General features: G+C 39.9%; 1 protein-coding gene across 2 annotated transcripts in view; it reads left to right on the forward strand.

The window, feature by feature from the left end:
* Nucleotides 1-1,370: 1,370 nt before the first annotated feature.
* The window catches only part of cntnap3 (contactin associated protein family member 3), a 113,329-nt gene continuing 99,765 nt past the window's right edge, over nucleotides 1,371-14,934 (forward strand). For both annotated transcript variants that reach the window (XM_027139321.2, XM_027139320.2), the window contains exon 1: nucleotides 1,371-1,568. In XM_027139321.2, coding sequence (XP_026995122.2) covers nucleotides 1,484-1,568 — 85 coding nt within the window. In that variant the 5' untranslated portion in view covers nucleotides 1,371-1,483. The remainder of the gene's footprint in view (nucleotides 1,569-14,934) is intronic.

Below are 14,934 nucleotides of genomic sequence, written 5' to 3' on the forward strand. Positions count from 1 at the left end.
CTGCACAGTCTCACACACACGCACACGCACACACACACACACTGAAGAAATTATAGGTTGGCTATATTTCACTACTGCTTAATATCTGCTAAATAATTCAGAGTGAATAAACAGAATGGAGGTAATAAACGTGTATTTGACATTTATTTTCTAGAGTTTGTTTGTAGATCAAATCGGAATGGACGATGTTTAAGCTGTTTATGAATGCCGTCAGATTTAACCCGAGGGCTTGACACGGGATTAACAGATGGAGGTGCAAATCTCGGATCATAAATCACTGCAATGGAACGAGGACAGGGAATGTTGGTCTACCTGGAAGAAGAGAAAAACATTCACACCATCATTCTGATAGACAAAGTCTATAGACATTTCTATAGGAACTACAACTATGGATAGACGGACAGACAGACAGACAGACAGACAGACAGACAGATAGATAGATAGATAGATAGATAGATAGATAGATAGATAGATAGATAGATAGATAGATAGATAGATAGATAGATAGATAGATAGATAGATAGATAGATAGATTAGGGTTAGAGTTGGATACTGTAGGTTATAAAATATACAATCCATCAAAGGGCAGTAAAGAAGGCTTTAGTCAAAAAGTGACCAAAAAGCCATGAAGGATCTGGAGGTCCACAGGTGAGACGGGGACGTCGTTCCCTGGATAAACACCGCCTGGACACTTATGGAAGATTAGCATCTATTATTATTCCCCATCATCACAGGGTTCGTCTAATGACTGTAATATTAGCTGGTCATATTAAGGTGGTAGTAATGTTATCTGTTCGCAGTCAGATGCAACAGGAAAAGGAGCAGAGAGAGAGAGAGAGAGAGAGAGAGAGAGAGAGAGAGAGAGAGAGAGAGAGAGAGAGAGAGAGAGAGAGAGAGAGAGACAGACAGACAGGGAGAGAGAGAGATACAGAGAGAGATAGACAGAGAGAGAAAGAGAGAGAGATAGACAGAGATAGAGAGAGAGAGAGAGAGAGAGAGAGAGAGAGAGAGAGAGAGATAGACAGAGAATAAGAGAGCTAAGAGAGATATACAAGAGATAGAGATTAGAGATGATAATCATATAAATATAAACAATCTATATATATATATATAGATATAGATATACATATATATAATACAAGATGAGTATATAAGAGAGACATATAGATAACAGATATAGATAGATAGATATATAAGATATAGATCTATATATATATAGAGACATTCACTAGGTCACATTTCTGCACTATAACGTTAAAATCTCTCCACTGGCTTTCCCATGTCCTGCGCTCACGCGCGTTCACGCCGCACTGCGCGCGCTCTGCTCGGAGGCGTGGCCAAGTGGTCCATGCCCCACGCACGCGCCCGGGTCTGGCAGAAGCGGCGTGGAGAGAGTCGCGCGCCGCTCATTGCTCTAGCGGAGGAGCGCAGGAGAGCGCAGGAGGGAAAGAGAGAGAGAGAGAGAGAGAGAGAGAGAGAGAGCATGGATTTACCGCTCAGAGCGAAACGCACAGCGCTCATCAAACTCGCCTTGACGCTCTGCTGTGTCCGGCTGTCATCCTGCAAAGGTGAGACTTTTTCTCCTTCATCCTCACAGTGCTGGGGACACGCGCACGTGCACGCGCGTGCTGCCTTTTTATATAGAACTTTTGGGCTTTGATTGATGAAAGCGTCTTTTTTAAAAAAAAATGTAATTTTTTCAATAATAATAAAAGCACAAATTGGGATAAAGTTGTAAACAAAGGGGTAAGTGATGCATTGTGTTATAAACAGCTCTGAAGAGTAATAATAATAATTAGTTTTAATCATTAGTTTTATTATTCATTCATTCATTTTCTACCGCTTATCCGAATATTATTATTATTATTATTATTATTATTATTATTATTATTATTATAGGGTAAAAGGAATAAAGGAATGGTGCTGGAGCTGGTGGTGTTGCTGTTAATCAGCACATATGTGTGCATATTATGCATTCAGGGGAAATGCATGTGTTGGAGTTACAAATGCATGCAAATATACATTGACACATCAAGCGTTTATTCTCATGCCTACTCTTATCTACTCTACTCTACTCTACTCTGCTCGGGATGGTGGGAGTCCAGACTGAGGCAAGATGAGGATTGCTGTAGTGGAAAAAAGAAAGAAAGAAAGATTTCTGGTGAAAAATCATTAAACAGTAATAATATTTTTTGCACAGCAGGACGTAAACAATAAAAGAAGTGCATGAGCATCTGGTGAAATCAAGAAAGCCTTCGTACATCATAAATAGTACGCCATAAATAAGGTATTATTTTGACAGTAGGCAGCATGACCTACACACACAAACACACACACACACACACACACACACACACACACACACACACACACACACACACACACACACACACAGTTACTATCCTTGCAAGGACCAGAGATATGCCAACCAAAGATATTAAAGCATTCCCAAACACGCATACACACACACACACACACACACACACACACACACACACCATTTTTATTGATCCATTGAGTGATTTTGCCATGTTACAGTATCCACACGTATTTATATATAAAATAAATAATATATACAAGGTGTGTGTGTGTGTGTGTGTGTGTGTGTGTGTGTGTGTGTGTGTGTGTGTGTGTGCATAAACATACTGTTTATTATCATTTACTCAGGATGACAGAATGACATACTGAGTCAACAGCCTTCTAATAAATGTTGGGAAGTGACAGACACTGGGGGTGTTGCTTTGTGGCTTCGTGTTGTGGCCGTGGTTGTGGTCGGTTAATAAAGTCGGTTAATAACACTTACCAAAAGATGGAGTTCAGTGCGAGTGAAAATGAGATTAGGACACAAGCATGAGTCATGTAATGACGTTCTAAACGACTCTGCTCCTTTAGCTGACTCTCAGTTATCCCGTTCAGTAGCTGAAGCCAACTCATCAGACCAAATACTAAGTAAAATCTATTTAATCTTTGGCCAAATCTAGACATAGTACTGCTCTGGAATTTCCCCTAGTGGAGGAATCTTTATTATAGACACGTATTTTTCATGTCATGCTAATGACTTGCCCTCTAATCGGTGGCATTTGGCTTTGGGTCAGCCCACACCGTAAGTGTCTTTCTGTGACATGACCTTGGATCATTTCATATGCTGTCTTCACTCAGGGGTTTTTTTTTTTTTTTTTTTGGCTGAAATCCAAGTAGTTCTTTATTCTCGGCGTGAAACAAAGCACTTTCTACAGCACACGATATGCTGAATAGCGAGTCGTATTAACGGTTCACTCATTTATGCCATGCATTTTCAGCTCGAGTTTTGGTATTGATCCGGAAAGTTACATTGGAAAGTGAAATCAGAAGATTTCTGTGTGAAAAATATATTGAATGGTCTGAAGAATCCAAGCTGTGGCTGATTTATATGTAGAACTAGTGGTTAGCGTGTTCACCTCACACCTCCAGGGTTGGGGGTTCGATTCCTGCCTCCGCCTTGTGTGTGTGGAGTTTGCATGTTCTCCCCGTGCCTTGGGGGTTTCCTCCGGGTACTCCGGTGTCCTCCCCCGGTCCAAAGACATGCATGGTAGGTTGATTGGCATCTCTGAAAAAATTGTCTGTAGTGTGTGATTGCGTGAGTGAATGAGAGAGTGTGTCTGTCCTGTGATGGGTTGGCACTCTGTCCAGGGTGTATCCTGCCTCGATGCCCGACGGTGCCTGAGATAGACACAGGCTCCCCGTGACCCGAGAAGTTCGGATAAGCGGTAGAAAATGAATGAATGTTTGTTTTGTTTGTTGGTTGGTTGTTTACTCAGTCGACTGGTTGCTTGTTTGTTTGGTAGGTTGTTCCGTCGATTGCTTAGTTGGTTGATTTTTTCATTGATTGGTTGTTTGTTTTCTTAGTTGGTTGATTGTTTGTTTGGTGTTGTTTAAGGGGGGAGATTGTTTAACGGTTAGAATGTTTGCCTTGCAGCTCCAGGGTTGGGGGTTTCATTCTCATCTCTGCCACTTTGGTGGTTTACTCTAGGTACTACAGAATTATCCTCTAATACGAAGACGGGAATTGTAAGCCGATCTCTAAATTGTGTGTGAGCGTGTACAATTCTGCCTCGCAATGAAATGCCACCCCACCCAGGTTGCCCCCTTGCCCAAGGTCCAGAAAATGGATGTGTGGATAGAAGGTTGTTTATTCGAGTGAAAGGGTTAAACATGAATCTTTTGCTAGAAGCTAGAATTTAACATCACATATTATACCCAAAGTCATAAATTGAACAAGATGAATAAACCAATTGTGTGTATAAATTGGTGTGTGTGTGTGTGCGTGTGTGTGTTTGGAAAAGGACTAATACACTTTATCTTGCACTAATAGAAACAGATGGCTCTGAACTTTACACACTCCCAACTTGTGTCTGAATCTAGTGCTCTGTGATAGATACAGACTTTTCAATTTTCTGTTCAGGGAGAAAATAAATAAATAAAAAAACCCAACAGACTCTCGGTGGAAATCTCAAGCTAATTAAGTCCTGGGTGCTTCCAAACAAGCTGCTGCTGTTTCTCCTTCTTCATGTGTTTCTCAAAGCTAAAGCAGAAACGATGCTTTGTGTAAATTTTATCTATTTTTTTGAAAACATAACCAACGATGAACTCTAAATGTAAGTGCCGTGACATGAAAGTGACATCCGTGGGTTAAAGATACTAAGATATTCTGGTGCTCGTGACCAGTGAGAATTTGTGAGGAGCTCAGGAAGTCAGAGGCAGAATCAAAGCCGTGCTATATTTCAGCTGATACTCCCGAGTAAGCCGAGCTCTTCTTCACCGAGTTGAAATTTAATGTTTGCTGTTTTCTGTTTCTGCCAGATGACCCACTTTCCCCCAGTCCTGTTATTTTTATAGTTTGAGAGAGATGTATCTTCCCCTGTTAGGTATATGGCGAAGAAACAAAACCACATGTTCATGTTGTTGTAGGAAAATGATCAGCCAGAGGTTTTCTAACATGTCCGGATATAAAGCGGTGTTAATATTATCCCACTGAAGCTCATTATATTTCCGATAATAATTTTTATGTCTGTAAGCAGTTTATTTTATTTTTTTTTTATACAACAGCAATTTGCAAACAATTGCATATTTTTTCAGTCTGTTTATTTATAGCTATGTTTAATGTTGTGGAACGTTCATGAAACCTGTTAGTTCTTGCTAACACACACACACACACACACACACACACACACACACACACACACACACACACACACACACACACAATCATGGCATATTTGGGGTTTTTGTTGTTTTCCATTATGTCTTTATTGATTTTGAACACATAATGAACATAAAATGTTAACTGTAACACAAGAAACACAGAAAATTAAAGATGGGAAAAGCAATAATAATAATAATAATAATAATAATAATAGGTATATGGTGTAATAAAATAAAGTACAATACAGTGACATAATAAAGAGAATGAACAAACAAACAAATAAATAACATGAAAAAATAATTAATTAATTAATTAATTAATTAATTAATTAATAATGAATACTAATTCAAAATTTAAGAGAGAGGAAGAAATTTTCTCCGGTTTTGATCCACAGTAATACAATAGTTCTTAAAACACACCCATCTAGGGGGGTTTTTACACCTAGTCACTTCCTGCGTTTTCTGTGATCAGATAGCTATCCGGTGGTAAAAAGACCAGGTGCAAATGCCCTCCGAAACGGTTTTGAGACGGATATAAATCCGATCGTTCAAACCCCTTCAGGAGGTGGTCTGGGACGCGTTTCAGATGAAACTGGACAGGTGTAAATGCATGTGGTTGTTCAAGCCACATACGTCAGCGCTATACTCCTCCCAAACGGAAGTACGTCACTCGCAGGTGACTCTCGAGTCGTGCATCGTGCCAGAAACAAATATGTTTTCCCACCAGCGCTGGCTCCGATTTTTCACCCAGGCGTCTCGTTGGGTCGTAAAATGCAGCAAACAGTAAATGCTGTTTTTTGTAACAACCACACACAAAAGCGTGTTCCATTTAAATTACCCCGGAAATGAGATAAAATATATTTGCATCTTAGAAAGAGTAGAAAGAAGCGTTTATGTGGCCTGATGTAAATGGAACAGTTTTAACAAATCAGATCGCTATCGGATCAGAGAAAACACATGAAGTGACCAGGTGTAAAAAGGCCCTAGGATAGACAGATGATCAAAGTGTTAGGGTTGTTTGCTATGCAGACACCAGGTGGCGTTAGCAAGAACTCATAAGGTCACAGCGGTCCAGAGTTTGGCGGCTAACCAAACGACGATCCGCCACGTTTAGTACAGTATACACACTCAAATTAGCCTACGTGAAGACACGTGTGAAGTGTTGAAATATCAATACTCAATTTACGATTAGCGCTGAATAACACTATATGAAAACAATAGTAATAAATAACAGTATACTGTTAAATGGGGTGCCATTACTAACAGTGCACGACTGAACATAAGAGAACGTGACAAATCATAATGTCAACACGCGGCAGAGAAAGAAAGAAAAAGAGAAAAAAGGAGAAAGAAACAGGACGTTAGATCCATATAAAACAGTGTAAATTAAACAGACGTATTATGAATGCAGACACAATTGTGGGCGGAACTTAAATAGAAATGGCATCAAAACAAGAATAACTACCACCAATCTCTCTCTCTCTCTCTCTCTCTCTCTCTCTCTCTCTCTCTCTCTCTCTCTCTCTCTCTATCAATATTAGTAAATAAATAAATCTGCTCATATTACAGACAATCAGAAAAAATGTTTTCCATCTTCTATCTTATTGTTCCAGAACACTGACCCTGTTTTGTTTGCCATCTGAGCGCCCGCGAATGAGATACTATATACACGATAATGTTTAGAAAGCGAGTGTATTAATGCAGTAGTTTGGGAATGCAGTGGTACAGATGGGAAGGTTGTGAGTCCGAATCCCAGGACCACCAAACTGCCCTTGAGTAAAGCCTTTAACCATCAGTTATGATGAGATGTGATATGAATGTTAGTCGCTCCAGATAAAGACATCTACCAAATGCCTTAAATGTAAATGTTGTTCGAATTTCGGCCAATCAGAATCGAGAATTCACAAGCTATATATTTGAATAACTCTCTTTCCAACCAATCAGAATCCAGCACAACTAACGCTGCTCTATTTTTACACACTACTCAGCGCACCAGTATGTCCAGTCTATAGTCACAAGTGATGAACTCAAACTGCAGAGTGAAAAGTGAGTGAAAAGAGCATGGAGAGAAATGTACTCCTGCTGCAAAAAACACCTAGTAAATCCCTTCATTTGTTCCTCAAACACACAACTCTCTGGGTTTTGCTGGGTAAAGTTCAATTTCAGCGATTTTACAGCTCATTTCTGTCTCACAGGTTGGGATGATTGCGAGCGTTCGATTCAGCTCGTGGTCTCGAGCATTAATGAACGAACCAGCAAGTTTATTAGGATTAGGTTCGAAACAATTTGAACGGGGAAAAAAGAACGATCCGAAAGACGACGTCTGCTGGTATTGACATTCAGAATGCTCCCTATCACTGAGATTGCTATGAATGTTAATGACGGTTTGGGTCGGCTTTAGGAATAGTAGTGAACAGTATGAAGCTGGAGTGAAAACTGGATGGAAACTGGGAGGAAAGGAACGCGGTAATGTGAGTATTTTCAGAATGCGGCTAGTTTTTATCTTTGTAAATGGTTAATACTGCTACTGTAGATAGAAACATGTGCTTCTCTACTTGGCTAATTACCAGGGATTACACCGATACCACTTTTTCTCTTCCGATCCGATTCGGATACCAGCATTTGCAGCCGATACCGATCCGATATCTGTTTTCTTTTCTACCTTTAAAACTAAAGAATGTATACAGTACAACTCGCTTAGTTAAGATTTATTTGTTTCTGGCATGAAAAATGAAAACACAAGAAACCTTAAAAAAAGTATTAATGCAGTAGCAAACAGTACTTTTAACAGTTAGTGGTATAACAATCAAAACCATATATACTGCCATTATTAAACGTAATTATTTTCTGAAGAAAAGGCAATATTTTAAAGCGAATCTTAAATTAGAACTCTTGAAACACAATGCAATATGTATTAAACAGTAAACCTTGCACCCAAATGAGCGACATGTTTAACGCGCTGAGGTAAATGGAAAGGGCGGTTGTGCAACGTGTTTCCTATAAAATTTATTATATTTATTTTCATTAATGTAATTTAATATATAAGTGTATTTTTCTTAGAAGTTTAAGCAATAGTCTATGATGTTTGCTGTTCATTAATCAACCACCACGGGCATGGGCGTCGGATGTCATTAAAAAGTGTCCTGTCCCACCAACATATAATGGTTCCGACGACCATGGATTTCAGGAAGGAGGAGCGTTGTCAATGCTGTAGGTAAAACGTGGAATGGAGTTTAATTTATTAGGGCATTCCTCAAGCGGAATGGATTCGACTGAAAAGTAATAAAAAAAAAAAGACATATGCACTGAATAGAGATGCTCATGACCACGGGTATCGGATTTGGATCGGTCACGCACCACCGATACCCGATCCACTCAAAATGCTTGGATCGGCATCGATACCGATCTAAAATATCGGATCGGTGCATCCCTACTAATTACAGAAGTCCTAAGATTTCATGTATTGTTCCTTTTTTTCTTTCTCATATTTTCTTGTCTAAATTTACATATAATAGTAAACAACAACAATTAAAAAAATAATCAAACTTCAAATTTAATGAAAACTTCCAAACTGTTTTATACCAAAACATCCCTCAACATTCTCCTCACACGGTCCTATTGCGGCGTAAGTATAAACAGTGTACGTCTCACACTCACTAGATAGATGAGTGACCGTTTAACATTCACGTGCCGAAGCCATCTATCATGTTTCGTGTAATAGCTTTGAGAAAGACTAAATAAGCAGGATATAATACTGATCATTTATGCAGGACAAGAATTTCCTCTCAAGCCCCTTAACTCAAATGCTATGTCTGATATTTCATCTTGGTCTTTTAGCCTCAGTGCTTTAATCCCCTATGCTTTATTATTAAGTGTCAGAGTCTAGACCTGGAGGGCCACAGGACCACAGAGTTTAGCACTCTGTCTCGTTTAACACACTCCATTCACCTTAAAAGCTAATTAATTCTTCTGCTACGCGGTGGTTTAGAAGAGATAGCAGAAATCTCAGAGGAGATCTGGCCGTCCAGGACTAAGTTTTGACGTCTCTTTCATATTTCTTAATTCGAATCTCTCATCTTAAGTAAAGACCTATATGTTATTATTTGCTAGGTTTGGTGCGACGTTTTTAAAAACTGCTGGTCGTCGGGATTTTGAAACCTGCTTCATTCCAAAATATGTTAGCTGTCAGAGTCGGTCCCATTTTTCATGTCAGCTTGTTTAATATGAATTAATATGAATACTTCACCTGAGTTGTAACTAAACATCACTGAGTCAGGAAACTTGTGTCCAAATGTTACCTCAGCGTTTATCAAAAATTGCCTAAGGAGCCTGTTTATATTGAGTTTATGCCCAAGTTTAGCTCAAACCTGTGAAGTTGACAGATTTTTCCTAAGTACAAGCACTACCATGTTTTTCACTCACCATGTAGAACATGCTTAATTTTCAGCACAAAAATGTGGCATAGAAAATAAGGACTGACGGTGATGTTGTTGTTTTTTTTTAACTTTTCTATCATACAGAATTTATATAGAACCCATTCAGAGCAAGATATCCGATAGGAGTTTAGTAAACACACTATATTCTTCCATGCATATCTGTTATTTATCCTTTATTATTGGGCAGCTGATAAAGAAAATAGCACTTGATCCACTTTTTTACAATTTACATTAAACAACTTACTTGGGATAAGGGAGTCATACAGTTAACGTGTCATTAAACCAAATCCTAAACAAAAATATTTAACACTGTGATCTTACATGATATGTAATTTTTAGTGATTAGTCTTTGTAATATTTAATCCCACTGTAAACATGGAAACCGTACATTCACAATTCGACTGATAACATTTATAAAAAACAAGCAAATGATAAACATGAAAGCTTATAAGCATCAATAGGTTTTTTATTTCGACCTATTATGGAGTTTTGTGGGCGTGACTAAATGCGAATGAGCTGTTTTGAATGCAAATGAATTACAAAGTCATTTTACACACAAATGAGATTGAAAGCGTACAGAACTGACTCGCAGCAACCAATAAGAGAGACATAATAGCAAAGGAAGAAGCTGTTACATTATGTGGTAGTAATGGTGGTGGCGGTGGTGGTGGTGAGGCTCCTGTACCTTCTTTCAGATAGAAGGAAAGTGAAAATTCCTCAGAAGGGAGGAAGGGGGAGTCCACAATGCCGGTGTCCTTGCAGATGCAGCAATCCCTGTATATACATTATAATACAAGTGTTTAACTTTCATTACAGTTAAAATTCGATGATGCCAAGGCCAAGCGATGTAATGAAGTCGTGTTTAACTTGATGCAGATTAGCAGGGCGCTTGTTTATTCGGATGTCAATTGATCAACAGATAGCCGTGTTTCTATCTAGACTTAGATCGAATTATACTTCAATTACCCATCTCAAATTAAACACGCTACTACCGTCGTTCTGTTTACGCCAAGGCGAGCCGTATCAATTAGACAAACTTTCGTTTTAGCAAATTAGTCAGTACGTCTACGGGACAAAATGTCTTTTCGAGGCTTGTAATCTAAGTCGTGCCGCACGACACGATAGCACTTGAACATGACATTAAATCTGAGAACACGACCTAATATTAGCACACGTATCCTGTCCACCTTTAATCGTGAGCAGGCACGGACGTATACTCGAAGCAGGCTATCTGGAGAGAAATTTCTTGTTATCGCCGCTTTCAGGCTGTTAATCTCCACCAAGAGGCAGTCTAGAGGCAGCCGAGCACTCCGTTTAATCACGGCTGTATAGCAGCTTATGGCCAGACTCTGTATCTTCTATGAACATGTTTTATGATAAAAGTTAGTCGCTGGGTGAGAGCGCCGGAGGGCAACGCTGGTAATTGTGAAGTATGTTGCCGTGTCCTGCTAAAAGCAAGCAGGCAAATCCATTACACCGCTAAAGGGATGGTAAAAGAAAATGTTTGAGAGGAGGGGGTCTCCGCTTTGAGAATTACTTCACCTCTAAATTCCACTCCTGTGAGAGTAACTTGGACGGAAATGAGATGTGCGAGTATAAAGTTATTATGCAGTTCTGGCCTGCCTGATCTGAATAGATAAAAAAAAAGTGATAAAAAAGCAGTCACTCTTTTGCACGGAGAGAGGAGCAAACACACACACACTAGATCGTATCGATTTGTCGTGAGGGCTCTGCGTGTTTCTCCATGAAACGCGCTGACCATTATGATTCATGACAGCACGGCGTCACAACGAGCTCGGAGAAAGGATCCGGGAGAGGAAGCGGAGTATAAATCGGCCTCATGCATCTTCTTTACTGTCATTTATGAAAATATGCGTTGGGGAAATTCAAGCTGGAGAATGAGAGTGTAATGGAGTCAAGGTTACACACAACTATCAATGGGAACTCCACACACACACACACACACACACACACACACGTGAACTTGAAGCAGACATGAATAGAGATTTATTAACATGTAGCGCAGTATTTAAGCAGAAATCTGGCTGAAAAAAATTACGCCGCACTCCGTTCTCTGTTCGTCTCCCAAGGCCAGATTTCTCAAAAGACGTATGTACCTCAAGCTGGACACATTCATCTTGCACTCCTGACACCCCGATAGGTGATAGTGGGAAGAGAATTCATCATTCAGGCCACTTCTGCCTCAGTATACACTGCAGCTGAGAAAATATTTCCTTAGCTGTCCTTGCGTACTGAGACGGTGGGTTGTGTTTACTTTAGGGTTCTAAATATTGCTTTCTGAGAGCGAAGATGGTATTAAACATGGATAATTCAGACGAGGGTCAAAACAGGAAGAAGAAAATTCACAATATGACTGACACACAGCAAGCACAATAACTTTGTATAAGCAAATGACAGATCAGGGCAGAGACATGACCAAAACAAAGATGTGACACTTGTCGCCATGGGAACCGTGTCGCAAAGGGTCACAGATCTAAGCTTCGAATAGAGTAAAACCTATGACCCTGGACGGAGTACCAACTCACCACATGGCACATTCGTACACACAAAATTTAGTCAATGTAGAGACGGCGGCATGTAAAGCATGTCTGTGGACTGAGGGAGGAAACCGGAGGACCAGGAGGGAAACCCCTTAAACGCAGGTAGATCCATATCTAAACCTAATCTACTGCATCCATGGACCGGAACAGACATATTTTCCTGGGCTAAGAGAAAAAGAACTCTTTGTTCATATATATTAAGTAAAACTTTAATGGCCGTTTCGGCAAACTCTAAAATGTAACTGAATTGAAAACCAGCATTAAACTTTAACAATGAAGCTGAGACAGATGAAAGAGAGTTTCACACACAAAAAAACACAACCTTGTCTGACATTTGGCTAAGGTTAAGGGTTAAGAGCCTTATGGTTAAGGGCCTTTCTCTGGTTCCCAGGTGTGGTGGTTTGGTGGACTTGGGATTTGAGCACACAACCTTCAAATCTGTAGGCCAACGCCCTAACCACTGAGTTACCACATCCCTTGTCTTATGGAGCTAAAATTGAGCTATAGAATACCAAATATTTGGAAGCTACATTGGTTATTTACACAATCCTGACCTCTGTGTACAATTTCTTCCAGGTATTTAGGTCTCCTCCTGCATTGCCAGAAACAATCATGTAAGCGAATTGGCTATGCAGGTGTTAAGGAGTGTGAGGGGAATTATCTTTTTTATTCTTTTCTGTGTAGAGATGTGTATTAATCCCATTTATGTACATAAAGAGGTCAATAGAGAATAAAATAGAACACTCCTTAACTCAGTGATAGACAAACAGAAGGATAGTGTGATATCTAGTACGATTCAGTCAGTGAGTCATGTACAGTCAACAATCTAACTCCACACTCTTCCTGTCTATTCCTCTCACAGAGCCAGGACTGTACAGTAGATTAAGAACAAAAGACTCAACAAATACATAAGAATTTTAAGTCAACATGAAATACAACTTTTCTATAATCACCTTTCTGGCTAATCATGCTTCAGATATACGGTATAAACACTGCCTTAGAGTCTCTCGTCTCCATCCAGGCTCCTCACAGCTCCCTAGGGCTTGTTCCTGAAATCATTAAGCTGCTGAATATCCTATAGCCTCTTCACTGACTGAAGGGTTGGCACTTTCTGCTTGGCAGCGTCTGACTGTTGTGGGCAAATTATGAACCTGAGCTGACTTGCGAGCGTACACTGCCCGTCAAGTTATGGCAGCGAGTGTATTAGTGTTCTAACCCAGAGGGCATTCATAGCATTGTCTTAAAGGGTCAGTTTGGCTCAAAATCCGATTTTTTTTGGGCTTTATTAGCTAAGTAGTCAGACATCGTGCAATACTTTGCATCACTCTGTGAAATAATAGCATCAATCTATTCATTCATTCATTCATTCATTCATTCATTCATTCATTCATTCATTCATTCATCAGTCTTCATCCTGGAGCACTGGGTATGAGAAAACACCCTGTGATGGGACTCTAGTACATTCGCAAACTCGGTCACACATTGGGCTTTTTCCACTCATCATTCCACTTCCTGGCATGTATTTGCAAGGAGAAGCCAATAGAAATCCAAACACAGACACCGAGACGCGTGCAAAACTCCACCAGGACAGTAACCCGAGCTCAGGATTGATCGGTGAGGCGTCATTGTGCCACCGTGCCACAAATAAAACTGCAACCAGATTAGCATCTGACTCCAATGTACACTATTTTGACCTGTGGTGTGTGGCTGCTTTTTAAATATGCTGCGTATAAGAATCGAGCGAGTTTACAACAGCCTAGACGTGTCTTATAGGCTAAAGTCATGCACCGTCATAGTCCACCTGTTTGTAATGTTTACCTCACTAACAAACAAACAGAAAAAGAAATATGTAGGATGTCGGATTTAAGAAAAAATATTCCATATAGTTTACACAAAAACGTCATATCATTGCTTATACAAAACTTTATTTCAAACACGTTACTTAAAAAAAAACATTTATAGCTACTGCCTATCATTTTCTGTTATAAGATATAACCGTATAATTCTTAAACATATTTGAATACAGTTGAATACAGAATATACTTGAGATTTCTAGAAAAGTCTAGAAGATTAGATCTGACTTATCCATATTCCATATATTTTACTCGACGTCATTTTGTTTTAGGTGAACACGCACAGAAATCCACACACGAGCCTCAGAACCGAAGCTCGGAGCTCGGTAACACAAAACGCTGCATCGGTGCGTCAATCAATGCTAAACAGTGAACTCGTATGTTAATATTAATTACCGCAGTCGACGTGAACGGCTGGTGCAGGACTCCTTAACCGTACGACGTAGAGTGAAAGCAGCTTGTTTAACAGAGCTAGGGAAAGAGAAATAAAACACACATAGATTGAGGGTCGTCCCCTCTCGCAGCCACCTTTTCCAAATCTGTGTGCCATTCCGCTCATGTATTCCATTTCACTCTCCACTGCTTTCCCTGGGGACTCGCCAGAGAGGAAGACAGACCTCCTGCCAAACTGGGTCAATGGAAGCCCTTGCACCCCTGTTCACCCATGAAAAGTGAATTTGTTCTAAGACATTCCTGGATGTACTAAGGGAGCCTGGATGCCTTTATAGCTTTCTTAAGCTCACTTTCTTAAAAGCCTGTGTGTCAAGTTGAGCGGTGATAAATGTGTATGTGCCGTGTCACTTGACCAAGATGTGCATGTCAGACTCACAACCTAATTTGTGTCACAAGGTAATAGGCTTGTTTTTTTGTCACTTGAAAAAGGACACTGAGGTCATTTGGCAT

Source organism: Tachysurus fulvidraco, chromosome 20, assembly GCF_022655615.1.
Source record: "Tachysurus fulvidraco isolate hzauxx_2018 chromosome 20, HZAU_PFXX_2.0, whole genome shotgun sequence".
In the NCBI taxonomy this organism is placed as follows: domain Eukaryota; kingdom Metazoa; phylum Chordata; class Actinopteri; order Siluriformes; family Bagridae; genus Tachysurus; species Tachysurus fulvidraco.